Raw genomic sequence first — 27,775 nt, forward strand, 5'->3', positions numbered from 1 at the left:
TTACAGGTGTGAGCCACTGCGCTCAGCCACACCTGGCTAATTAAAAAAAAAAAAAAAATTGTTCTTTTGTGGTAGAGATGGGGTGGGGATCTCACTGTGCTGCCCAGGCTTCTTTCAAACTCCTGGGTTCAAGTGATTCTCCTGCCTTGGCTTCCCAAAGTGCTGGGATTACAGGTGTGAGCTACAACACCTGGCCTTATATTTTAGAGTCACAGACTATTAATAAAATATTGAAAGATGAAGTGGTACAGTACCTGGGATTTGCTTCAAAATGCCAGCCCTGGCCGGGTGCGGTGGCTCACGCCTATAATCCCAGCACTTTCAGAGGCCAAGGTGGGCGGATCACGAGGTCAGGAGATCGAGACCATCCTAGCTAACATGGTGAAACCCCGTCTCTACTAAAAATACAAAAAATTAGCCGGGCGAGGTGGTGGGAGCCTGTAGTCCCAGCTACTCAGGAGGCTGAGGCAGGAGAATGGCGTGAACCCCAGGGGGCGGAGCCTGCAGTGAGCTGAGATCGCGCCACTGCACTCCAGCCTGGGCGACAGCGAGACTCCGTCTCAAAAAAAAAAAAAAAAATGCCATCCCTGAGGCTGGGTAATGAGTACATGAAGGTGTGTAATACTAGTCTAGTTTTGAATATGTTGAAATTTTCTAGCTGCGTGTAGTGCCTCATGCCTGTAATTCAGCACTATGGGAGGCCACAGTGGGAGGACTGCTAGAGCTTAGAAGTTCAAAACCAGTCTAGGTAACATGGCAAGAACCTGTCTCTACAAAAAATTAAAAAGTTAGCCAGGCATGGAGGCACACATCTGTGGTCCCAGCTACTCGGGAGGCTGAGGGAGGAGGATCGCTTGAGCCTGGAAGGTGAAAGCTGTACTGGGCCATGATTGCACCACTGCACTCCAGCCTGGGTGACAGAGCAAGACCTTGTCTCAAAAAGAAAAAAAAAAAAAATCCCATGATCAGTTTTTAAAAATTCTACAAATCAAAAGCTTTTTAAGCAACACTGCTAGATGTGATGCAACATCCAAAAATAAGGTAACCATTAGTTAATGTTAAAAATGAAACCACACACAAAAAATTAAATGCCCAGGTTTCCATCTTAGAAAGACCATCTGGTCACGCCTGCTCGGGAAACACTCCCCTGCTGTCCTCTGAAGCAGGGGCTTTGTCTCACACTTCAGCCGTGGCTGGGACATTTCCCCTCAGCCACGTCTGATGGGCATCAGGCATCATAAACTTGCTGCAGCCACAGTGGCCCCAGATTACTTCCTCGGCCTTCCCTGCTCATGTCTATGGTCCCACCACCATCCAGGGGCTAGAATACCTGAGATCATCCTAGGCCCCACTCCCCCTCAGCCCCGCCCCCACCATGCACCCTGAGTCTGCACATCCTCCAGATTCTGCAGCCTCCACACCACCCGTCATCACCGCCTCTCCCTTTGGCTGCCCTGCTTCCAGGTACATGTCCCAACCGTCCCCACAGCTCCCAGAACATCTTGCAAATGTGTAATTAGATCTCATTATTCCCCTACTTAAAATCTGTCACCAGTTTCTCATTGTCCTTAACACGAAATCCAATGCTTTCCATGACCTATGTGATTCTAAGCTCTGAGCCTTCCACTCTGCCTGCAGACCTGGGGCCTTCTTGTCATTCCAGTTTCAGCTTAAATGTCACCTTTTCAGAGGACATCCTCTCCCCACCCAACCCCTACACCCGCCATGGCCCCAGGTTCATCTCTGCTGGCCCATATAGCTCATTTGCTCTGCTGTGTTTACTCGGGTACCTGTTTACCCTCGTTTATGGCCGGCTTATTTATGGCTGGCTTCCAGGAACACAAGCTCCAGGAAGCGGTGGCCAAGAAAGTACTGGTCTTTCTTGCCCATGAAATTATTACTGCACCAGAGGAGGCGCTCCACAGCCAGCCACTGGACACAGCTGAGCCACAAGCCCACCTCCTACCCAGCAGCTCCAGGCTCCCCGTAGACCCCCCCAGAGAAAAACCTTGAGAACCCAGCACAGTGGACACTGCAGGGCGTCCAGGTGGCACTTGGACACTCTGGGCACTGGGCTTGAGCTGACTGGAAGCTCCCAGGGGTGCAGTGGCTCCCACAGCCCTACAACGCCTACCTGCCCTCGGCTGGCTCCACTCGGGGTTCCTTCTCTCCTCTCCCTTGGGAGGTGTTTGCTGGCCCCAGGGACAGAGCATCTTAGAGAACAAAGGCTACTATCCTGTACTCAGGTAAAAGGCCAGTGTCTTTGCCATGACAATGTTTTAACCCCATGTCCCACAACCCGAGCAGGATGCAGTCATCACAGCCCAGTGCACTGCCCTTGGTCTGCGCCCCAGCCTGGTTGCGCCATCCCTCATGAATTAATTTCTGTTCACAATAAAGAAAGCATTAACCCAGGATGGGAAATTTCTCAGAACACCATACATCAGAATAACAAAGACTCGCAACAGCTGCACAGTCACGCTCGGCAGGCAGCAGACCGCCCCTTCCCCACCCTGGCCTGCTATGGAAGGTCAGCGCTCGCCTTCTGCCTTCCACAAGGTGTGGGCCTGAACCATGGCATGTTGGCTCAGCCTCCACCGGCTGCCCTGTCCCTCCCCACATGCTCCCAGTGCTGCCGCGTTCTGCATTCTGCTTTGAGGAGAGACGCAAATGAAATGAAGTTTGTCTAAAAAGCCGCTTTCTCACCAGGGCGGTTAGCACACCGGCAGCCTGAGTCCCTGAGGACAATGAGAACTCACGTTCCCAATGAGGATTTAAACAAAGCCACGAGGCGAACTGCAACTGGACTCCAGTGTGCTGATGTTTCCAACAAGGGTCGCAATGAAAAGTAATCCCCCAATTCCAAAGCCACCTCGGTCTCTCCCAAGTACAAAGGACTTCTCAGGAGGGCCCCCTCCCTGTCCAAGGCTAGGGGGCCACAGAAAGGAAAAGGGAGGGCGCCCTGAGGGTCCAGGAAAAGGACACACAGTGTAAAGTGGGCTGATTGTGGTGGTATTTGCAAGGGATTTTCTTTTTACTTTTTTTTTTCTTTTAAAGAAATGAGACAGGGTCTCTCACCCTGTCACCCAGGCTGGAGTGCAGTGGCACAATCTTGGCTCACTGCAGCCTTCCAAGCTCAAGTGATCTTCCTACCTCAACCTCCCAAGAAGCTGGGACCACAGGCATGCGCCACTAGGCCTGGATAATTTTTTGTATTTTTTGTAGAGATGGGGTTTTGCCATGTTGCCCAGGCTGGTCTCAAACTCCTAAGCCCAACTGATCCGCCTGTCTTGGCCTCTGAAAGTGCTGGGATTACAGGCGTGAGCCACCATGCCAAGCCCCACTACGTATTTTCTATTGACCTTTCTTCTAGAGCACTAATCCTTTTTTCAGCTGATTCCAATCTGCTGGTAAATACACTTACTGGATTTTTAATTTCTTTATTTTTTTTTTTTTGAGATGGAGTCTGGCTCTGTCGCCCAGGCTGGAGTGCAGTGGCACATTCATAGCTCACTGCAGCCTCCACCTCCTAGGCGCTAGCAATTCTCCCTCCTCAGTCTCTCAAGCAGCTGGGACCACAGGCATGTGCCACCATCCCCGGCTAATTTTGTAAAATCTTTATGCTTTTGAGACCCAGTCTCACTCTGTTGCCCAGGTTGGAGTACAGGGGTGCAATCTCGGCTCACCGCAACCTCCGCCTCCCAGATTCAAGCAATTATCCTGCCTCAGCCTCCTGAGTACCTGGGATTACAGGTACCGGCCACCACGCCTGGCTAATTTTTGTATTTTTAGTAGAGAGAAGGTTTTACCATGTTGGCCAGGCTGGTCTTCAACCCCTGACCTCAAGTGATCTGCCTGCCTCGGCCTCCCAACGTGCTGCGATTACAGGTGTGAGCCACTGCGCCCAGCCTAATTTTAAAAAATGTTTAGTAGAGACAAGGTCCTGCTATGTTGCCCAGGCTGGTCTCATACACCTCACCTCAGCCTCCCAAAGTGCTGGGATTACAGGTGTGAGCTACTGCACCTGGCTGAATTTTAAATTTCAGTTATTGTGCTTTTCTGTTTTAGAACTTCCATTATATTTTTTATGAATTCCAATTCTATGAAACAATCCATCATCTTATCTCTATTCTTTAAAATAGCTGTGATTGGCCGGGCACGGTGGCTGACGCCTATAATCCCAGCACTTTGGGAGGCCGAGGCGGGCAAATCACATCCTGGCTAACACGGTGAAACCCCATCTCCACTAAAAATACAAAAAAATTAGCCGGGCATGATGGTGGGCGTCTGTAGTCCCAGCTACTTGGGAGGCTGAGGCAGGAGAATGGCGTGAACCCGGAAGGCAGAGCTTGCAGTGAGCCGAGATCACGCCACTGCACTCCAGCCTGGGCCACAGAGCGAGACTCCATCTCAAAATAAATAAATAAAATAAATAAATAAATAAATAAATAAAATAGATATGATTAACATACTAAAGTCCATGTCCAAAAACCATATCTCAGTCTCCTGTGGGTCCGTCACCTTTCTTCCCCTGGTCCCCTTTCCCAGTGTACCTGGTTGCCTTCAACTGAATGTTAGGAACTGTGCGTGACAGAAGGGCGGGGGGTCTGGACATGTCCCCCGACAGGGACAGCTCACCCCCTCCGTGGTGGGCAGCAGTGAGACAGTGAGTCAGGAACTCCACCGACACTGAGCTCCTCTGCAGTCTTTGTAAAGACCAACCCAGCTGTGGCTTGTCCCAGGCGAGACAGGGTTGGTCCCAGATGAGAGCCTGGGATATTTCTTAGGCCTCTCCACCTGATAGGCCCCAACCTATTCCCTAACTCCATGAAACTGCCAAAAATCCCACTCTGCTTTTCAGCCACTTTCTGCTCCTCTGCCCTAAGCAGCTTCATCAGCAAATGGCTAGAGCGAACAGTGCCTGATGTCCACCTCTCTTCTCCGGCTCCTTTGCTCAGGGATCTTGGCCCCTTAGGTCCAGCCGCCTGGGCAGCCTCGAGCCCCTATCTTGGTCTCCCAGCCCCAGGATATTTCCTGCAGCTCTCTGGCTTCTCTGCCTCTCAGCAGCCGCCCCTGCCCAGCTTCTCAGCATCCTGCCCAGCCAGTGCCCCAGGGAGAAGAGCCCGTGCGGGAGCAGGAAGTGGGGCTCACCTCCGCAAGCTTGCCTGTGTTGTGCTGCTGGGCGGTTCTCCAGGCCTTCAAGCTGGGGACTTCTGAACAGTGGCCGGCTCCTCGGGTCCTGGGCAGGAGTGCTTTGCCGTGAGCTCTTCCACACCAGAAGCAGAGCCTGCAGGACCTGGAATGAGTCATTGAAAAGGGGAGGGGCTGAGGACATGGACTGATAACCAGCCAGGCTGGTCCAACTAGCACGGCCACAAGGACACCTTCCAGCCACAGATGTCCCATCCAGAGATGTGCCCGACAAAGAGAGCGCACATCCAGCGACACAAGGCCGTTTCCCTCTGCCCAGCCAAGCGTCCTCTAGGACAGAAGACCTCTGCATCCTTATGTGAACTCTAAGGTCATGTCTGATGTCCTAACAAGACAGCACATGCCAGGACATGGAAACTGCTTCCACCAAAAGCTCACGCTACAGCTCCTCAAAGAGAATGGGGGCGTCTGCCCTCAATACAGGCCCCTACTCTGCCCCTAGAGGCTTCTGACAAGAACCGCATGTCACTGCTGCTTCCTGCCCAGGGCTGGCCATGGGGCTCATTTGCAGACACGACTGCCTGTTTCATGTTGACAGTTTCAGGCCTTCACACTATCCCTCCCCTCAGTACTCTGCCTCCTCCACGGCTTGTCCCTCCCTTCACTAGAGCCTCTTTCTTATCATCCAATTTCAGCGAGCACACGCTGTCCCACCACTCCATCTCCGTCCTGCGTGTCTATTCCTCACCACGAATCACATCTCACTCACACTGTAGTTATCCTCTCCTGTTAGACGCAAGCCCGAGAGCTGGGCTCAGCCGGCAGCACCAAGAGCAACGCCTGGGCCGTGGCAGGTGCTCACGGAGAATATGCTGGATGAAAGGTGTGTCAGAGGGGGCCTTCTGCTCTGGAGCCACAGTTTAAGAGCTCCACTACCTCTCGCTGCTGGTTGCCCCTACTCAGTGTCAGCCCAACCAAGTCCTCTCGGAGGAAGGAGTGAGGGGACAGGCTTCTGTCCCGTTTGGACTCTTCAGCCACCACATCCCATGGCTTGGCAGGATGGTGGAGTAACCACGGGTGACACAGGAGTGCCCAAGGATGGCTCCTAATGGGAGGGCATGGCAGTGTATGGCAGTCTGTGGACTAAGGCAACTGTCAGAGCAGTGCTCAGAAGACAATGCTGCCAGACAGCAGAGAACTCAGAACGATTCCACGTGACACAGAGGCCCCAAGCAAAAGGCTGAGAGCTGTTGGGCAACAGATCCTGGGGGGCTGACGTGGGCCTGTCTCCACGGCCAGGAGGGGCTCCCATACTGAGCCCAGCAGGAACTTTGTGCTAGTCTGCACTGCTCCACAGTCCTGGGGCCACTGCCAGTGCCATGACGCAGCCCCCACGACATAGCCGCCACCACGGCTATAGCCAGACCCTCAGGTCTGAGGCCAAGGCCAAGGCAGTGCTGTATTTCTTCAACTCTGCCCACTCCTTTCCTGGGTGGGACGACTGGGAAGGCCGGTTCCACAATTCTCCCCAGGTCCCTGTAAGCCACTGGTCCCCGGCCCCTGCTCTTCTTCCAGCCCCCAGGCATCCTGAACTGTAGGGTGCAGGACACTAAGGCAATGTGGGCCTCCCAGCGGGCAGTCCCACCCAGGGTGTGGGAGGCCATGGGCCCCAAGCTCCCCTGGGGACTTCTCCCACTGCCCCACCCTCAGGAAGCCATGAGCTGTCACCTTCTCTGTGACCAAATTCTCCTCTGGGGGCCGGGACACGTGCAGAAAGCACTTCGTGTTTTCTCAGGGCACCTGTGGGGCTGAACTGTATGGAGAAGCCATTTCACGGGGAAGGAGTCACACAAAAGAGGCCTTCCCGCAGGGGTGGCCTCCCCGACAGATGCTGCCCAAGCCTGTGGTCGGTGGAAGATGCTGTCCCTCACCCTGCCCCAGACTCCCCATCAGCCACTGAGGGGCTCCCCAGAGGGCCTGCCTGTGCTGGGCCCTCAAGCGAGGATAGACAGAGGCCCTGCCTCCATTCTCTCTCCAAGATGCCAGCCCTGGGAACAGGAAAGCACCCCAGGAGGAGAGCAGGCAAGGCGTCTGCAAGCCTCAGCCTCCCCAGGAATCGAAGGGCTCTGGGGAGCGGCACTGGTTGTCACCTCTCACCACGTAAATGCGTCCACTCACCTTGCCAGGGCGGCTTCCTAGGCTCCTCCCCTGTGGCCCACATGGAGGGGTGGCTGCTCATCGGGGCCACGCCCCCCCCCCCAGCGTGGAGCTGCAGCAGGGCCATGCTGGCCACCACTAGCTACCCCACCACAGCTGCAGCTGTGGACGGGGCCTCAGGCAGGAGCAGCAACAGCACCTGGGGGCTGGGGATGAGTCTAGCTTGGTCCTGATCCGCCCAAAGCCAGAGTGACCACACCTGAGTGGCCCTGTTGGGCCTGCTCCCCACTGTCCAAAGTGCACTGGAGTCACGGTGGAGCCGTCGAGACAGGACAGCGCCTCTGCCCTTGTGAGCTCATGGGTGACGGGCTCCTGTCCTCGCTTGAGCCCATGAGGAGGCGCTGATCTTCGGAGGTGCCTGGGCCCAGCAATGACAGCCACAGGAAGCTAGTGACATGCAACTTGCTGGGGAGGCCGCTACCCAGGATGGCGCTGTGCCACTCACTCAGCAAGCCTTTGCTGTCTTGCTGTGCCCATTCACATTGTGGTCACTAAAAGAAGGAAAAGGGGAGTGTTAATCATGCCCATCAGCTTAGCCAGCACCACCTATTCTGAAACTTCAGCAAACTCCTGACAGGCTGTTTTGTTTGTTCTCTGTTTATATACTCATGTAGGATGCAGCAACAGGGAACCCTGAACACCTGGAAAACTGGACAACATACTTTTGTCTTCAGTTGGTGGAAAACAGTGCAGAACAGTGATTCCAAGATAAGAGAAACCAGAGAGCACGTCCTATGACTGCACCAGTTACAGCCAGGCGGTGGGTTCCAGGCTGCAGCACAGGCAGACAAACTCAGCCAGAACCTGCAGTCTTTCTGAGTTGGGAAGACAGAGTTCAGAGGTCAGGAAGGCAAAAGCTGCTGCTATTTGCAGGGCAGAGTCCTGGGGAGCAGGCAGCTGCACAGAGGCAGAGCCAGGATCTGCAGAGGGTCTCCTGGAGTCTTTAGCTGAAAACAGATCTGTGACCGGGTGAGAAAAACCATATGAGAAGGCCCAGGAAAGAATCCTGAGGAAGTAGCAAACAAAACAATCCCCAGAGTTCACAAAGGGAATATTTTGTGTTCCCACAAGCCACTGTGGAGAGATCTCCTAATTCATGGGGTATTGGGTAGACTCCGCAGAAGGGCATCACCCTTAGTAATAGAGCTAAGTCAACTGCAGACTAAAGCAGTACTGGACTCACTGAAAAGTTCAGAAGTCTCTAAAGGATCGCTGCTTCCAAGGGACTTAACTGCATTCCAGACCCAAATCCAACACTATTCAAAGGAATTCAACAAAATTCACCAGCCAATAATTTATTTTGTTTTTTGTAGAGACAGGGTCTTGCTGTGTTGCCCAGGCTGGTCTTGAACTCCTGAGCTCAAATAATCCACCTGCCTCAGCCTCCCAAAGTGCTGGTATTACAGGCATTAGCCACCACACCCGACCCAGCCAACAATTTGAAATTCACAATATTCAGCATCCAATTTAAAAAATCACCAGGCCTATCAGTCAGGGTCCCACCAGGGGACAGAAACCACATGGTACATTAAACAAGGGAAGTTTAGCATAAGAATCATTAACTATTTACAGGGAGTTGACTAAGAGGGAACAAAAGAGAAATCTACAGAACACCCTAGGGTAAAGGGAGGTAACTAAGGGAAGGATTCAGACCTAGGAGAGGGTGTGGTCAAAAGTACACACTAGATGATGAAGTTGACTGGGCTGTCCCAGGACAAAGCTAAGGGCCAAGAACCACTTGCGAGGACGCTAACACAATGAGCTGGAAGGCTGTTTCAGGAGTGTTGGAAAGCTGGGGGGTTGGTGTGGCGGTGCTGTTGAACTCACCAGAAAGCTGCCAGGCGGCTAGCTGGGGTGCTATGAGACCTGCCTGAAAGCTGCCTGAGCACCCTATGTGTCCCACATACCAGCTCATGTCACAGACAGGTGTAAGCAAAGCACAAAGAACCAAGAAATGCACTTTCCTCTCAACGCTTTCCACTGACAAAGACCAGCATGGGGCAAGGGAGAAATGTTCCAGTATCACAAGTGGCAATGAAGGGTGGATTTAGAGTTGAGAGGCAATAAATTGATAACTGCTATAACAAACATGCAAGCAAGAGAGGAAAATATGACCTATAACCATACACAGTTCATAGAAACTGACCTAGAAACGACAGAGATAAAGGAACTGGCAGACAAGGACAATAGTTCATCATATATTTAAGAAGGTAAAGGGAAACATGAGCATGATGAGAACATGGAAGATATAGAAAGATCCAAATGGAACTTCCAGAGACACTAAAAACAATACCTGAAATGAAAAGATGCACCGGATGGGATTAACATCAAATAAACACTGAAAGAGAAAAGATCCATGAATTTGAAGACACAGCAATTGAAACTACTCAAATAAGGCAAAGAGAAAAAAAATTGTTAGACACTATCAAGCTGTCTAATGTGCACATAATTGGAAGCCCTAGAAGAAAAAGAAAGAGGAGACAGAAATATTTGAAGAAATAAGCAAAATTTCCCAAATATGATGAAAACTATAAATTCACACATCCAAGAAAGTCAATAAAACCCAAACAGAGGCCAGGCATGGTGGCTCATGCCTGTAATCCCAGCACTTTGGGAGGCTGAGGCACGCGGATCACGAGGTCAGGAAAATGAGACCATCCTGGCTAACACAGTGAAACACCGTCTCTACTAAAAAATACAAAAAATTAGCTGGGTGTGGTGGCGGGCGCCTGTAGTCCCAGCTACTCGGAAGGCTGAGGCAGGAGAATGGCGTGAACCCGGGAGGCAGAGCTTGCAGTGAGCCGAGATTGTGCCACTGCACTCCAGCCTGGGCGACGGAGCGAGACTCCGTCTCAAAAAAAAAAAAAAGAAAAAGAAAATAAAAGAAAAACCCAAACAGAATAAACCTCAAGAAAACTGCACCAAAACACATCATAATCAAGTTGTAGAAAACCAGTGTTAAATTAAAAACTCTGAAAAGCAGTTAAACTAAAAAGCATATTATGTACTGATAAATATAGGTAAGAATGACATGATACTTCTGCTGTAAGCCAAAAGACAAGTAACATCTTTAAAGTACTGGAAAAAAAACACACACACACAAAAACCTGTCAACTGGAATTATTTTTATCCACCAAAAATATTAAAAAATGAAGGCAAAGGACTTTCATTCTTCAGTCAGGAAAGTCAGGAGCTTAGAAGTTGTCACTACCATCCTTACAAGAAAAAATACTAAACTGGCAAACAACCCCTTTTAGCTGCATCAGAGAACTGAAGTTACAGGGCAAATGAGTACTCCCGACACTGCAGACAGGTCAACAGGGTGAACTGGAGCTTACCTGAGCAGGAGCTCAGGAGTGGAAACGAGGGCAGGAAAATTTACACAGCAATTCACGAACTGCTGGAGACTCAATGTGGACTTTACCTCCATGAGCCTTACCAGGTTCTCGCAGTCAAGATCAGAGAAAGATCTCCTCATACTTCTGTCAGGGGAGGGGGAAAGCAGCCATGTGGAGTATGTCTAGAGCTTTCTGTTCTTAACAAGGCCTGTCCTCAAAGGAAACTATTTTACAAGAGCCTAACTTAATCAGGTTTTATAAGATCCTAATCAGCCTAAGGGAAAGGTTGACCCAACTTAAGCACCCCTAAGCCTTCCACAGGCAGGAAAGAAAGGGCCCAACTCCAGCCCCCTCTCCCTTCCTGTTTCACCTAAGGAGGCAAAAACCCCAAACTGAGAAGTCCTGGTGAAAGACACAGGCCAGGGGCAGAAGCTCACAAAAAGACTGAGACCTAGTCACAGGACTTAGGACACTTCCCCTCCTTCCCACCACATAAATAGGGCTCCTATATAATAACAGGAGAAGGGAACAGAAAAACCTGCATATCTCAGACTTTATTTAAGAAGTCTCTAGGGAAACCCAAGGAAGGAAAAACAGACACAGGAGGAAATTTTAGTTCTGACACCTATAGTTACAGCAAACAGTAGACAGAGCCTAACGCCTAGCCAGATAAACTAAAAAACTCACACCAAAGGCCGATTTTCCTCAGTTACTTCCTTTTTTTTTTTTTTTTTGAGATGGAGTCTCATTCTGTCACCCAGACTGGAGTGCAGTGGCTCAATCTCTACTCACTACAACCTCCGCCTCCTAGGTTCAAGCTATTCTCCTGCCTCAGCCTCCCAAGTAGCTGGGATTACAGGTGCCTGCCACCATGCCCAGCTAACTTTTGTATTTTTAGTAGAGACAGGGTTTCACCATGTTGATCAGGCTGGTCTCGAACTCCTGACCTCAAGTGATCACCCTGAGTTGGCCTCCCAAACTGCTGGGATTACAGGCATGAGCCACTGTGCCTGGCCTACTTTTTTTTTTTTCCCCAGACAGAGTCTCACTCTGTTGCCCAGGCTGGAGTACAGTGGCATGATCTTGGCTCACTGCAACCTGCACCTCCCGGGTTCAAGCAATTCTCGTGCCTCAGCCTCCTGAGTAGCTGGGATTACAAGCGTGTGCCACCATGCCCAGCTAGTTTTTCTATTTTTAGTAGAGATGGGGTCTCTACATTGCCCAGGCTGGTCTTGAACTCCTTGGCTCAAGTGATCCTCCCCGCTCAGCCTCCCAAAGTGTTGGGATTACAGGCGTGAGCCACCATGCCCGGCCTCCTCAGTTCCTTTTAACAAGTACATCAAGTCTGGTTTTCAACAAAAAAATTACAAGGCATACTACAATTAAAAAGCAGACTTTGAAGAGATATAGCAAGCATCAAAACCAGACTCAGAAATAGCAGAGATGTTAGAATTATCACAGCTCACAACTCTGATTTAAAACAACTATGATTAATATGCTAAGGGCTCTAATGGAAAAAGTAGACAATATGCTAAAACAGATGGGTAATTTCAGCAGAGATAAAAACTCAAAGAAAGAATCAAAAGGAAATGCTAGAAACAAACAAAAAAAACTGTAAGAAAAGTGAACAATGCCTTTAATGGATTCATCAATTAGATACAGTGAAAGGAAAGAATCAACGAGCTTGAAAAAAAATGTCAGTAGCAATTTCCCAAATTGAAACGCAGAGAGAAAAGAATGAACTAGATGGAACAGAATATCCAAGAACTGTGGGACAATTACGAAGGCATAAATATGCATAATGGGAATCCAGAAGATGATGACAGGCAGAAATGAGCAGAAAAAATACCTGAAACAATAATGAACTCAGAACTTTCCAAAACTGATGACAGATGCCAAACACAGATCTGGGGAGCTCACAGAATATCAGGTAGGATAAATAGCAAAAAAGAAAAACAGAACAAAACTACATGTAAGCATACAATAAACTACAGAAAATCAAAGACAAAGAGAAAATCTTGAGAGAAGCCACAGGGAAATAAACTCCTTTCCTATAAAGGAGAAAGGACAAGAATTACATCAGACTTCTTTGAGAAATTATTCAAGGAAAAACAGTAGAGGGAATATTTATAGTGTTGTAAGGAAAAAAAAAAAACCCTACTAACCTAAAAATCTGTATCCAGTAAAATTACCCTTTAAAAGAGAAGAGACTTTCTCAGAAGAATAAAAATTAACAGAATCTCTCATCAGTACACCTGCCTTGCAAAAAATATTAAAAATTGTTTGAGAAAGAAGGAAAATAATACAGGTCAGAAATAAAGATCTACATAAAGGAAGAGCATTAGAGAAGATATAAGTGAAGGCAAAATATTTTACTTTTCTTACTCTTTTATTTTTTGAGACGGAGTCTGGCTCTGTCACCCAGGCTGGGGTGCAATGGTGCAATCTTGGCTCACTGCAACCTCTGCCTCCCAGGTTCACGCAATTCTCCTGCCTCAGCCTCCCGAGTAGCTGGGATTATAGGCACATGCCACCACGCACAGCTAATTTTTGTATTTTTAGTAGAGATGGGGTTTCACCATGTTGGCCAGGCTGGTCTTGAACTCCTGACCTCAAGCGATCCATCTGCCTCAGCCTCACAAAGTGCTGGGATTACAGGCAAGAGCCACCATGCCCGGCCTACTTTTCTTACTCTTAACTGATAATAGTTTGTTCAAGGTAATAACAGCAACAGCTAGGCATGGTGGTGCATGCCTGTAGACCCAGTTACTCAACAGGCTGAGGCAGGATAGCTTGAGTCCAGGAGTTCTGGGCTATTTGGACTGAGTGTCTGCACTAAGTTTGGCATCAAAATGGTGACCTCCCTGGAATATGGTGACCTCCCCTCCTTAAGGACTACCAGGTTGCCTAAGGAGGGGTGAATAAGCCCAGGTCAGAAATGAAGCAGGTCAAAACTCTTGTACTGATGGGACCCTGTCTCGGCCGGGCGCAGTGGCTCATGCCTGTAATCCCAGCACTTTGGGAGGCCGAGGTGAGCAGATCATAAGGTCAGGAGTTCGAGGCCAGCCTGGCTAATACGGTGAAACCCCGTCTCCACTAAAAATACAAAAAATTAGCCAAGCATGGTGGCGGGCACCTGTAGTCCCAGCTACTCAGGAGGCTGAGGCAGGAGAATGGCGCGAACCTGGGAGGTGGAGCTTGCGTGACCCCAGATCGCGCCACTGCACTCCAGCCTGGGCGACAGAGCAAAACTCCGTCTCAAAAAACAAACAAACAAAAAAGCTCTGTCTCAACAACAAAAACAAAAACAAACCGGGAACAACGTATTCAATGATTGGGTCAATAATCATCCTTACTGTCCCTTATGATATTGCTGTCAATAATTTCACTTATGGCTGGGTGCGGTGGTTCACGCCTGTAATCCCAGCACTTTGGGAGGCCGAGACGGGTGGATCACCAGGTCAGGAGATCGAGAGCATCCTGGCTAACATGGTAAAACCCCGCCTCTACTAAAAATACAAAAAAAATTAGCCGGGAGTGGTGGTGGGCGCCTGTAGTCCCAGCTACTTGGGAAGCTGAGGCAGGAGAATGGCGTGAACCCGGGACACAGAACTTGCAGTGAGCGGAGATCGAGCCACCGCACTCCAGCCTGGGCGACAGAGGGAGACTCCATCTCAAAAAAAAAATAATAATAAAAATAATAATAATGTCACTTTTGAATAAGTGAAATTAATGACAGCAATATCATAAGGGACAGTAAGGATGAACTGGGAATACTCTGTTAGAGGGAACTTGTACAACCCATGAAGTGGTACAGCATCAGCTGAAAGTGGAATTGGATTAGTTGTAACTGTAAATACCAAACTCAAGGGCAAAGACTTTTTTTTTTTTCTTTTGAGATAGGTCTCACTCTTGTCAACGAGGCTAGGGTGCAATGGCGCCATCTCGGCTCACTGCAACCTCCGCCTCCCGGGTTCAAGCCATTCTCCTGCCTCAGCCTCCCAAGTAGCTGGGATTACAGACGCCCGCCACCACGCCTGGCTAATTTTTTGTATTTTTAATAGAGACGGGGTTTCACCATGTTAGCAAGGCTGGTCTCAAACTCCTGACCTCAGGTGATCCACACACCTTGGCCTCCCAAAGTGCTGGGATTACAGGCATGGGCCACTGTGCCCAGCCAAGACTTTTTAAAAGTATATAATAAGAAGCATAATTGACATGCTAAGAGATGAAAAAACATAATCATATAAAATGTTCAATTAAAGCCAGAGAAAGCAGAAAAAGAGTGGAAGACCAAAATAAAAAGAAAAGGGAAGAATAAAAGCAACAGAAAACAGTAATAAATATGGCAGATATTAATCTAACTGTACCAATAATCACTTTAAATGTCAATGTTACATCAAATAAGAAATAGAAAATGTCAGAATATATTCAAAAATAAGACCCAAGCATGTGTTGGGTCAAAAATGAAGAGAAATAAAGACTTTCTCAGAAGAACAAAAATTGCAGGAATTTGTCATCAGTAAATCCACCTTGCAAAAAATGTTAAAAGAAGACCCAGGAAACTCACTTTAAATATAAAGACACAGGTAGATTACAATTAAAGAGATGAGGCTGGGCACGGTTGCTCACTCCTGTAATCCCAGCACTTTGGGAGGCTGAGGTGGGCAGATCACCTGTGGTCAGGATTTCAAGACCAGCCTGGACAACATGGTAAAACCCCGTCTCTACTAAAAATACAAAAATTACCCAGGCGTGGTGGCAGACGCCTGTAATCCCAGCTACTCGGGAGGCTGAGGCAGGAGAACTGCTTGAACCCAGGAGATGGAGGTTGCAGTGAGCTGAGATCACACCACTGCACTGCAGCCTGGGCAACAAGAGCGAAACTCTGTCTTAAAAAAAAAAAAAAAAAAAGAAAAAATTAAAGAGTTGGAAAAACACATACCAGGAATCAAAAAGAAAGTCCCAGTAGCTATACTGATTTCAGGCAGAGCAGACTTCAGAGCAAGGAAAATTATCAGGGATAGAAAAAGGATATTACAAAATCATAAAGGAGTATTTCTCTAAGATGAGGTAACAAACCCTATGTGTATACACCTAACAACAGAGCATCAAAATCCTCAAAGCAAAAACTAAGAACTGCAAAGAAAAGCAGATGAATTCACTATTATAGTTGGAAACTTCAACATCAATCTATCAAAATGGACAGATCCAGCAGGCAGAAAATCAGTAAGGACATAATGAACTCAACAGCACCATCAAGCAACTGGGCAGAACTGACATCTATAGAGCAGTTCATCCAACAGCAGCAGGATACACATTCCTCTAAAGCTCACATGGAACATTCACCAAGATAGATCACATTCGGGTCCATAAAACACACCTTAACAGACTAACGCATTTAAACAATTATGAGTTTATGTTTTGGGACACACAGTACATAATAATGTAATTTTGTGACAACTGAAAGGGGTGGAGATGAAGCTATAAAGAAGCAGAATTTTTGCATGTTACTGAAATTACACTGCTATAAATTCAAATTACAGTGTTACACAAAATAAAATGAGAAAATAATTAAACATGTTACTACAAAAAGAAAAAAAACCTACAAAACTCAGCTAAACACAAAAGAAGACAATAATGCAGGTAATTAGAGATTTTAAAATCCATGGCCGGGTGCGGTGGCTCATGCCTGTAATCCCAGCACTTTGGGATGCCGAGGTGGGTGGATCACCTGAGGTCAAGATTTCAAGACCAGCCTGGCCAACATGGCAAAACCCTATCTCTACTAAAAATACAAAAATTAGCCGGGCATGGTAGTGTGTGCCTATAATCCTGCTACTAGCGGGGCTGAGGCAGGAGGATCCCTTGAACCTGGGAGGCGGAGGTTGCAGTGACCTGGGATCATGCCACTGCACTCCAGCTGGGCAACAGAGCGAGACTCCATCTCAATTTAAAAACAAAAAAACAAAACAAAACAAAAAAACCTATAAGGTGGCTGGGCACAGTGGCTCACACCTGTAATCTCAGCACTTTGGGAGGCCGAGGCAGGTGGATCACCTGAGGTTAGTAGTTCGAGACCAGCCTGACCAATATGGTGAAACCCTTTCTCTACTAAAAATAGAAAAATTAGCTGGGTGTGGTGGCGGGCATTTGTAGTCCCAGCTACTAGTGAGGCTGAGGCAGGAAAATTGCTTGAATCTGGGAGGCAGAGGTTGCAGTGAGTCAAGATTGCCAGTGCTCTCCAGCCTGGGCAACAGACCAAGACTCTGTCTCAAAAACAAAATAAGCAAAAAAACCCAAAAAATTAGCTGGGTGTGATGGCACGCGCCTGTAGTCCCAGCTACTAGGGAAGCTGAGGCAGGAGAATCGTTTGAACTCGGGAAGCGGAGGTTGCAGTGAGCCAAGATTGCACCACTGCACTCCAGCCTGGGTGACAGCAAGACTCAATCTCTAAAAAAATAAATAAATAAAATCCTAAAAGGTATATAGAAAAGAAACAGCAAAATGACATAAATCTTTCCTGATCAGTAACTAAGTGTAAATGGATTAAACTCTCCAATCAGAAGATAGAGATTAGCAACGTGGAAAAAAACTACATTACCCAATTATATGCCATCTATAAGAAACTTACTTTTTTATTTTTAATTTTATTTTTTACAGAGACAGGGTCTATGTTGCTCAGGCTAGATTTGAACTCCTGGGCTTAAGCAGTCCTCCTGCCTCAGCCTCCCAAGTAACTGGGACTACAGAAAAGAACCACTTTAGATCCAAAGACGCAAACAGATTGAAAGTCAAAGGATGGAAAAACACATTCCATGCAAACAATAACCAAAAGAGAGCAGGGCTCTATTACTGTAAGACAAAAGAGACTTTAAATAAATAAAAAAGATTAAAAAAGGACATTATATAAACATTCAATACAGCAAGAAGATAAAATTATAAACAGATTACACCTAATAACAGACTGTCAAAATATATAAAGCAAAACTGACAGAATTGAAGGGAGAAATAGCCAGGAACAGTGGCTCATGCCCGTAATTCCAGACTTTGGGAGACTGAGGTGGGCAGACTGTCTGAGCTTTGGAGTTCAAGGCCAACCTGGGCAACATGGAGAAAACCTGTCTCTACAAAAAAGTACAAAAATTAGCCAGGTGTGGTGGCGTGTGCCTGTGGTCCCAGCTACTTGGGGTGCCGAGGTGGGAGGATTGTTTTGAGCCTGGGAGGTCGAAGCTGCAGTGAGCTGTGATCACTCAACTGCACTCCAGTCTGGGTAACAAAGTGAGACCCCGTCTCAAAAACAACAACAACAAAAAAACAAAAAACAAAACAACAACAAACACACACACAAACAAAAAACAAACAAGGGCTGGGCGTGGTGGCTCACGCCTGTAAGCCAGCACTTTGGGAGGCTGAGGTGGCTGAATCACCTCAGGTTAGGATTTTGAGACCAGCCTGGCCAACATGGTAAAACCTCATCTCTACTAAAATAAAAATACAAAAATTAGCTGGGCATGGTGGCGGGTGCCTGTAGCCCCAGCTACTTGGGAGGCTGAAGCAGAAGAATCACTTGAACCCGGGAAGCGGAGGTTGCAGTGAGCCAAGATTGTGCCACTGCACTCCAGCCTGGACAACAGAGCAAGACTGTTTTAAAAACAAACAAACAAATTAAACCCCCCCCCCCAAGACTAAATCACAAAGAAACAGAAAATATGAATAGACCTGTAACTAGTAAGCAGACTGAATCAGTAATCAAAAATCTCCTAAGAAAAGTCCTGGACCTGAAGGCTTCACTGATTAATTCTACCAAACATTTAAACAACAACTAGTACCAACCCTTCTCAAAACTTTTCCAAAAAAGTGGAGAGTAAGAAATACTTCCTAAATCATTCTAAGAGGCCAGTATTACCCTCATATCAGAACCAGGCATTCAATAAAAGAAAACTACAGACTAACATCCCTTATGCACATTGATGCAAAAATCCTCTACAAATACTAGCAAACTGAATTCAGTAGCATTTTAGGATTATACACCAAAACCAAGTGGGATTTATTCCTGAAATGCATGCATGGTCCAACCTACAAAATTAATGTAACATACCACATTAATGGAAAAATGAGAAACATATCACATCATCTCAATTGCTGCAGAAATGGCATGTGACAAAATGTAACACCCTCTGAAAATGAAAACATTCAACAAACTAAATGTACAAAGGAAATATCTCAACATAAAGCCATATTTGAAAAACCTACATTGTTAAACCTGAGAAAGCTTATTACAATTTTTTTTTGTTTGACACGTAGTCTTGCTCTGTCGCCCAGGCTAGAGTGCAGTGGCACAATCTCGGCTCACTGCAACCTCTGCCTCCAGGGTTCAAGCAATTCTTCTGCCTCAGCTTCCCGAGTAGCTGGGATTACAGGCGCCCACCATCACACCCAGCAAATGTTTGTATTTTTAGTAGAGACGGAATTTGACCATGTTGGCCAGGCTAGTCTCAAAGTCCTGACCTCAAGTGATCTGCCCACCTGGGCTTCCCAAAGTGCTGGGATTACAGGCGTGAGCCACTGCACCCAGCCTAAAAGTTTTTAAAGAAAAAAAAAAACAGAGCCAGGCACGGTGGCTCACGCCTGTAATCCCAGCACTTTGGGAGGCCGAGGAGGGCGGATCACGCGGTCAGGAGATCGAGACCATCCTAGCTAACACGGGGAAACCCCGCCTCTACTAAAAATACAAAAAAAATTAGCCGGGCGTGGTGGCGGGCGCCTATAGTCCCAGCTACTCGGGAGGATGAGGCAGGAGAATGGCGTGAACCCGGGAGGCGGAGCTTGCAGTGAGCCGAGATAGCGCCACTGCACTCCAGCCTGGGCGACAGAGCGAGACTCCGTCTCAAAAAAAAAAAAAAAAAAAAAGAAAGAAAAAAAACAGAAATGCACATTGAATGAACATCATACTCAATAGTGAATGACTAAAAAATCTTCTTCTAAGATGACAACATTCACCTTTACCACTACTATTTAACCTAGTACTGGAAGTTCTAGCCATAGCAATTAATAAAAAAAATATATCCAAATTGGAAAGAAAGTAAAATTAATTCACAGATTTAATATGATATGTAAAAAACTAGGCCTAAACATTACACACAAAAAATAATTACAATAAGAGAATCAGCAAAGCACCAGGATACAAAGTCAGCACACAAAAATCATTTGCATTTCTATATACTAACACTGAACAATTTGAAAAGGAAATTATAAAAACAATTCCACTTACAATAGCATTAAAAAGAATAAAATACTCAGGAATTTTAACCAAGGAGGTAAAAGATTCATACAACGAAAACTACAAAACATTGCTGAAAGAAATTAATGAAGATATAATTAAGGAAAAACATCACATTTTCATGAGTTGGACGATATTGTTAAGACAAGATATTTTAATATTCTTAAGATGTCAATACTCCCAAAAGTGAGCTACCAATTCATGTCAACTGAAGCAAAATCTCAATGACTTTTTTTTTTTTTTTTTTTTTGCAGAAATAGAAAATACATGGTGAAATTCATATGGAATTTCCACGGACCCCAGATAGCCAACACCATGTTGAAAAAGAAAAACAGATTCAGGATTCACACTTTCTGATTTCAATACTTACTAACGAACTGCAGTAAATGTGGTACTGGCAGGAAGACAGACATACAGACCATTGCAATAGAGTTGACAGCCCAGAAAAACATCCTGGCATATATGGTCAAATGATTTTGACAAGGATGCCAAGACCATTCAACGGGGAAAAGATAGTCTTTTTAATAAATGTTGCTGAGAAAACTGGATATCCACATGCAAAAGAACATGGATATCGTATCAAAGGCATAGGAAACAAAAGAAAACACAGACAAGCCAGGTGCACTGGCTCATGTAACACTTTGGGAGACTGAGGTGGAAGGATCACTTGAGCCCAGGAGTTCCAGACCAGCCTGAGCAACACAGTGAGGTCTCGTCTCTATATATAAAAAAAAATTAGCCAGCCATGGTGGCACACACCTATAGTCCCATACTCAGAAGGCTTAGGTGGGAGGATGGCTTGAGCTAGAGTTCAATGCTGCAGTGAGCCATGATCATGCCACTGCACTCCAGCCAGGGTGACAGAGCAAGACCACCCTGTCTAAAAAAAAAAAAAAAGATATGTCATGCAAACACTAACCAAAAGACAGCTGGAGTGGCTATATTAATGTCAAACAAGCAAAGTAGACTTCATAGCAAAGAAAATTACCAGTGATAAAGAGGGCTGTAATCTCAGCACTTGGCCAACATGGGAGGATCACTTGAGGCTAGGAGTTTCAGACCAGCATGGGCAACATAGGGAGACTCAGTCTCTACCAAAAAAAAAAAAAAAAAATTTTAGATAGGCATGGTAGCATGTGCCTGTGGTCCCAGCTCCTTAGAAGACTGAGGCAGGAGAATCACTGGAGCTCAGGAGTTCAAAGCTGCAGAAAGTTTTGATCACATCACTGTGCTCCAGCCTGGGTGACATAGCAAGACTCTGTCTCTAAAAAACATAAAATAAAATAAATAAAAGAGGGCTATTACATAATGATAAAAAGGTCAATTCATCAAGACAGCATAATCCTAAGTGTATATGCATCTAACAAAAGAGATTCAAAATACCTGAAACAAAAACTGACAAATAAATAACAGACAAATCCACTATCAGAGCTGGAGACTTCAACACTTCTCAATACATAGAACCAGCAGACAGAAAATCAGCAACCTGAACACCACCATCAACCAACTGGATCTAACTGACATTTAGAGGACACCCCACCTAACGACAGAAAAATATATAGTGTTTTCAAGTGTTCAAGCTTGGAGCATTCAAGACAGACTATATTCTAAGCCATAAAAGTCACAAAACAAATTTTTAAAAATTGAAATTATATGAAGTATGATCTCTGACAATAATGGAATTAAACTAGAAACCAGTAACAGAAAAATGAGGGAACTCTCCAAACACTTGATATTAGGCAACATACTTCTAAATAACCATGGCTCAAACAGGAAGTCCTTACCACACTAGCTATTGTCTAGCAGTTATCTTCATTTTGTTCATGCTGCTGAGTTTAGTGATCGCTCACTGTGGTTTAATTTGCATTTTCTTTGACTAAGTAAGTTGAACACTTCTTCATGTATCTGTTAGCCACTCAAGTCTCTTGTCTTTCTATTTATTTTTTTAGGATTTCTTTAGATATTAATCCTTTGGCATTATGCATATGATACTAGTCCTGTGCACATCACACACATCTTCTAGTCTGTGATATCTTTACACCCTTTTTGAGACAGGGTCTTGCTCTGCTGCCCAGGCTGCAGTACAGTAGCAGAATCATGGCTCACTGTAGCCTTGGCTTCTCAGGCTCAAGTGATCTTCCCACCTCAGCTTCCAGAGCAGCTGGGACTACAGTCACATGCCCCGACACCTGGCTAATTTTTAAATTTTTTGTTCAGACAGGGTCTCACTATTTTGCTCAGTCTGATCTCAAACTCCTGGGCTCAAGCGATCCTTCTGCCTGGGCCTCCTGAAGTTGGGATTACAGGCATGAGCCACCATGCCCAGCCCTTTACACCCTCTTAATGGTGCCTTATAAAGGTTCTTAATTTTAATGTCATATAATTTGTCACTTCTTTATGGTTAGTGGCTTGTGTCCCTGTTTAAGAACTTTTTGCGGCCGGGCGCGGTGGCTCACGCTTGTAATCCCAGCACTTTGGGAGGCCGAGGTGGGCGGATCACGAGGTCAGGAGATCGAGACCACGGTGAAACCCCGTCTCTACTAAAAATACAAAAAAATTAGCCGGGCGTGGTGGCGGGCGCCTGTAGTCCCAGCTACTCGGAGAGGCTGAGGCAGGAGAATGGCGTGAACCCGGGAGGCGGAGCTTGCAGTGAGCCGAGATTGCGCCACTGCACTCCAGCCTGGGCGACAGAGCAAGACTCCGTCTCAAGAAAAAAAAAAAAAAAAAAAAAAAAAAAAAAGAACTTTTTGCCTACCCCAAAGTCACGAAGATTTCCTCCTATGCCTTTTTTAGCACCTTTATTCTATATTGGCTGTTTCATTTTTTTTTTTTTTTAATTTTTTTTGCATACAAAAACAATAAACATTTTCTAAAAATACATACAAACAAAAAGATGTGTATCAAACATATTAGGAAGGTTGCACATGGGAAGTCGGGGAATAGAAATGGGGGTGGGAGTTAAAATAAATGAGAGAGGGACTTTATATGGATCAGTGATAATAACTCAATCCTCTATTTGACAAAGAAGAGGGAGAAGGAAGAGGAAGAAAAAGAAAGTGGGATAAAGGATCAGAAAGGGAGGAAAATAGAAAAAATTAGAGTATGACTCCAGGGTAGACCTGTTTTGTTGTCATTGAGTTGGTTGGTTGGTTTGTCTGTTGTATTCTTCATGTTTCGCCAAGTTGGCCAGACTGGTCTCGAACTCCTAGCCCGAAGTGATCAACCCGCCTCGCCCCCCAGAGTGCCGGGACCACAGGCGTGAGCCACCACGTCCAGCCCCCACATTGCTTCTGGCCTCCGTGGTAGACCTCCCAGACGGAGCGGCCAGGCAGAGGAGCTCCTCACTTCTACCCAGACACGGGGCGGCTGGGCAGAGGGGCTCCTCACTTCCCAGACGGGGCGGCCAGGCAGAGACGCTCCTCATTTCTTCCCAGACGATAGGTGGCCGGGCAGAGGCGCTCCTCACTTCCCAGACGATGGGTGGTCGGGCAGAGGCGCTCCCCACTTCCCAGACGATGGGTGGCCGGGCAGAGGCGCTCCTCACCTCCCAGACGATGGGTGGCCGGGCAGAGGCATTCCTCACTTCCCAGATGGGGCAGCCGGGCAGAGGCGCTCCTCACTTTCCAGACGATGGGTGGCCGGGCAGAGGCGCTCCTCACCTCCCAGACGATGGGTGGCCGGGCAGAGGCGCTCCTCACCTCCCAGACGATGGGTGGCCGGGCAGAGGCGCTCCTCACCTCCCAGACGGGGCGGCCGGGCAGAGGCGCTCCTCACTTCTTCCCGGACGGGGCGGCCGGGCAGAGGCACTCCTCACTTCTTCCCGACGGGGCGGCCGGGCAGAGGCGCTCCTCACTTCTTCCCGGACGGGGTGGCCGGGCAGAGGCGCTCCTCACTTCCCAGATGGGGCGGCCGGGCAGAGGCGCTCCTCACTTCTTCCCGGACGGGGCGGCCGGGCAGAGGCGCTCCTCACTTCTTCCCGGACGGGGCGGCCGGGCAGAGGCGCTCCTCACTTCTTCCCGGACGGGGCGGCCGGGCAGAGGCGCTCCTCACTTCTTCCCGGACGGGGCGGCCGGGCAGAGGCGCTCCTCACTTCCTCCCGGACGGGGCGGCCGGGCAGAGGCGCTCCTCACCTCCCAGACGATGGGAGGCCGGGCAGAGGCGCTCCTCACTTCCCAGACGATGGGTGGCCGGGCAGAGGCGCTCCTCACTTCCCAGACGATGGGTGGCCAGGCAGAGGCGCTCCTCACTTCCCAGACGGGGCGGCCGGACAGAGGCGCTCCTCACTTCCCAGACGGTGGGTGGCCGGGCAGAGGCGCTCCTCACTTCCCAGACGGTGGGTGGCCGGGCAGAGGCGCTCCTCACTTCCCAGACGGTGGGTGGCCGGGCAGAGGCGCTCCTCACTTCCCAGACGGTGGGTGGCCGGGCAGAGGCGCTCCTCACTTCCCAGACGGGGCGGCCGGGCAGAGGCGCTCCTCACTTCCCAGACGGTGGGTGGCCGGGCAGAGGCGCTCCTCACTTCCCAGACGGTGGGTGGCCGGGCAGAGGCGCTCCTCACTTCCCAGACGGTGGGTGGCCGGGCAGAGGCGCTCCTCACTTCCCAGACGGTGGGTGGCCGGGCAGAGGCGCTCCTCACTTCCCAGACGGTGGGTGGCCGGGCAGAGGCGCTCCTCACTTCCCAGACGGTGGGTGGCCGGGCAGAGGCGCTCCTCACTTCCCAGACGGTGGGTGGCCGGGCAGAGGCGCTCCTCACTTCCCAGACGGTGGTTGGCCGGGCAGAGGCGCTCCTCACTTCCCAGACGATGGGTGGCCGGGCAGAGGCGCTCCTCACTTCTTCCCGGACGGGGCGGCCAGGCAGAGGCACTCCTCACTTCTTCCCGGACGGGGCGGCCGGGCAGAGGCGCTCCTCACTTCCCAGACGGGGCGGCCGGGCAGAGGCGCTCCTCACTTCTTCCCGGACGGGGCGGCCGGGCAGAGGCGCTCCTCACTTCTTCCCGGACGGGGCGGCCGGGCAGAGGCGCTCCTCACTTCTTCCCGGACGGGGCGGCCGGGCAGAGGCGCTCCTCACTTCTTCCCGGACGGGGCGGCCGGGCAGAGGCGCTCCTCACTTCTTCCCGGACGGGGTGGCCGGGCAGAGGCGCTGCTCACTTCCCAGACGGGGCGGCCGGGCAGAGGCACTCCTCACTTCCCAGACGGGGCGGCCGGGCAGAGGCACTCCTCACTTCCCAGACGGGGCGGCCGGGCAGAGGCGCTCCTCACTTCCCAGACGGTGGGTGGCCGGGCAGAGGCGCTCCTCACTTCCCAGACGATGGGTGGCCGGGCAGAGGCGCTCCTCACTTCCCAGACGATGGGTGGCCGGGCAGAGGCGCTCCTCACTTCTTCCCGGAGGGGGCGGCCGGGCAGAGACGCTCCTCACTTCTTCCCGGATGGGGTGCCCGGGCAGAGGCGCTCCTCACTTCTTCCCGGACGGGGTGGCCGGGCAGAGGCGCTGCTCACTTCCCAGATGGGGCGGCCGGGCAGAGGCACTCCTCACTTCCCAGACGGGGCGGCCAGGCAGAGGCACTCCTCACTTCCCAGACGGGGCGGCCGGGCAGAGGCGCTCCTCACTTCCCAGACGGGGCGGCCGGGCAGAGGTGCTCCTCACTTCCCAGACGGTGGGTGGCCGGGCAGAGGCGCTCCTCACTTCCCAGACGATGGGTGGCCGGGCAGAGGCGCTCCTCACTTCTTCCCGGATGGGGCGCCCGGGCAGAGGCGCTCCTCATTTCTTCCCGGACGGGGCGGCCGGGCAGAGGCGCTCCTCACTTCCCAGACGGGGCGGCCAGGCAGAGGCGCTCCTCACTTCTTCCCGGACGGGGCGGCCGGGCAGAGGTGCTCCTCACTTCTTCCCGGACGGGGCGGCCGGGCAGAGGCGTTCCTCACTTCTTCCCGGACGGGGCGGCCGGGCAGAGGCGCTCTTCACTTCTTCCCGGACGGGGCGGCCGGGCAGAGGTGCTCCTCACTTCCTCCCGGACGGGGCGGCCGGGCAGAGGCGCTCCTCACCTCCCAGACGATGGGAGGCCGGGCAGAGGCGCTCCTCACTTCCCAGACGATGGGTGGCCGGGCAGAGGCGCTCCTCACTTCCCAGACGGGGCGGCCAGGCAGAGGCGCTCCTCACTTCCCAGACAGGGTGGCCGGGCAGAGGCGCTCCTCACTTCCCAGACGGTGGGTGGCCGGGCAGAGGCGCTCCTCACTTCCCAGACGGTGGGTGGCGGGGCAGAGGCGCTCCCCACCTTCCAGATGGGGTGGCGGCCGGGCAGGGGCTGCAATCCCAGCACCCTGGCAGGCCAAGGCAGGCGGCCGGGGGGTAGAGGCTGCCGCGAGGCCAGACCACGCCACCGCCCTCCAGCCCGGGCAACACCGAGCACTGGGTGAGCGAGACTCCGTCTGTAGTCCCAGTACCTCGGGAGGCTGAGGCAGGCAGAGCACTCGGCGTCAGGAGCTGGCGACCAGCGTGGCCAAGATGGCGAACGCGTGCCTGCATGCAAAGGAGAAAAGGCAGGCAGCGGTGGCGCGCCCCGGCAGTCCCAGGCAGCTGCAAGCCGAGTAGATTGTAGCCTCGGCCAGAGAGGGAAAGAAAGAAAGAAAGAAAGAAAGAGAGAAAGAGAGAAAGAGAGAAAGAGAGAAAGAGAGAAAGAGAGAGAGAGAGAGAGAGAGAGAGAGAGAGAGAGAGAGAGAGAAAGAAAGAAAGAAAGAAAGAAAGAAAGAAAGAAAGAAAGAAAGAGAAAGAAAGGAGGGAGGGAGGGAGGGAGGGAGGGAGGGAGGGAGGGAAGGAAGGAAGGAAGGAAGGAAGGAAGGAAGGAAGGAACGAAGGAAGGAAGGAAGGTTTTTTTTTTTTTTGACACAGGGTGTTGCTGTGTTGCCTAGGCCAGAGTGCAGAAGGATGATTATGATTCATTGCAGCCTCAACCTCCTGGGCTCAAGTGATCCCATTTCAGCCTACTGAGTAGCTGGGAGTAGAGGCATGTGCTACCATGCTGGCTAACTTTATTTAAACAATTTTTTTTTGCAGCCATGGGTCTCACTACACTGCCCAGGCTTGCCTTGAACCACTGGGATCAGGCAATTCTCCCTTCTCAGTCTCCCAAGTTTCAGAGAGCACAGGAATATACCACCATGCCTAGCCCCATTAGTTTTATTGTTTTTTTGTTGTTGTTTTGGAGACAGAGTCTCACTGTGTTGCCCCGGCTGGAATGCAGTCCTGGGAGGACCGTTTGAGTGGTGTGATCTCAGCTCACTGTAACCCCTGCCTCCAGGGCTCAAACAATTCTCCTGCCTCAGCCTCCCAAGTGGCTGGGATTACAGGCATGCACCACCACACCTGGCTAACTTTTGTATTTTAGTAGAGACAGGGTTTCACCATGTTGGCCAGGCTGGTCTTGAACTCCTAACCTCAGGTGATCCGCCCACCTAGGCCACCCAAAGTGCTGGGGTTACAGGAGTGAGCCACTGCCCCTGGCCCCCATTAGGTTTTAATAAGAAAAACTGCAGGCTGGGCATGGTGGCTCACACCTGTAATCTCAGACTGTGAGAGGCTGGGGCAGGCAAATCACTTGAGCCCAGTTTGAGACCAGCCTGGGTAACAAAGCAAAACCTTATTGCTACTCAAAATACAAAAAAAAAAAAAAAAAATTAGCCAGGCGTGGTGGAACAAACCTGTATTCTCAGCTACAGAAATAGAATACAGGCTGAGGTGGGAGGACTGTTTGAGCCTGGGAGGCAGAGGTTGCAGTGACCCAAGTTCCCACTACTG

The 27,775-nt window shown here is 49.6% G+C and overlaps 1 protein-coding gene across 5 annotated transcripts in view; it reads right to left on the reverse strand.

Moving 5' to 3' along the window:
* Nucleotides 1-27,775, reverse strand: part of DNASE1 (deoxyribonuclease 1) — a 55,387-nt gene that overhangs the window by 13,695 nt on the left and 13,917 nt on the right. For 4 of the 5 annotated variants that reach the window (XR_010115816.1, XM_063618320.1, XM_063618319.1 and 1 more), the window contains exon 2: nt 5,152-5,296. Coding sequence is in view for 3 of the 5 variants with exons in the window: in XM_063618320.1 (XP_063474390.1) it covers nt 5,152-5,296 (145 nt within the window). In the remaining 2 variants the exon portion in view is untranslated. Of the gene's footprint in view, nt 1-5,151; nt 5,297-7,329; nt 7,860-20,977; nt 21,081-27,775 lie in introns of all 5 variants that reach the window. The other variant, XM_055242437.2, reaches the window with a different exon arrangement.

Source organism: Symphalangus syndactylus, chromosome 14 (genome assembly GCF_028878055.3).
Source record: "Symphalangus syndactylus isolate Jambi chromosome 14, NHGRI_mSymSyn1-v2.1_pri, whole genome shotgun sequence".
Classification (NCBI taxonomy): domain Eukaryota; kingdom Metazoa; phylum Chordata; class Mammalia; order Primates; family Hylobatidae; genus Symphalangus; species Symphalangus syndactylus.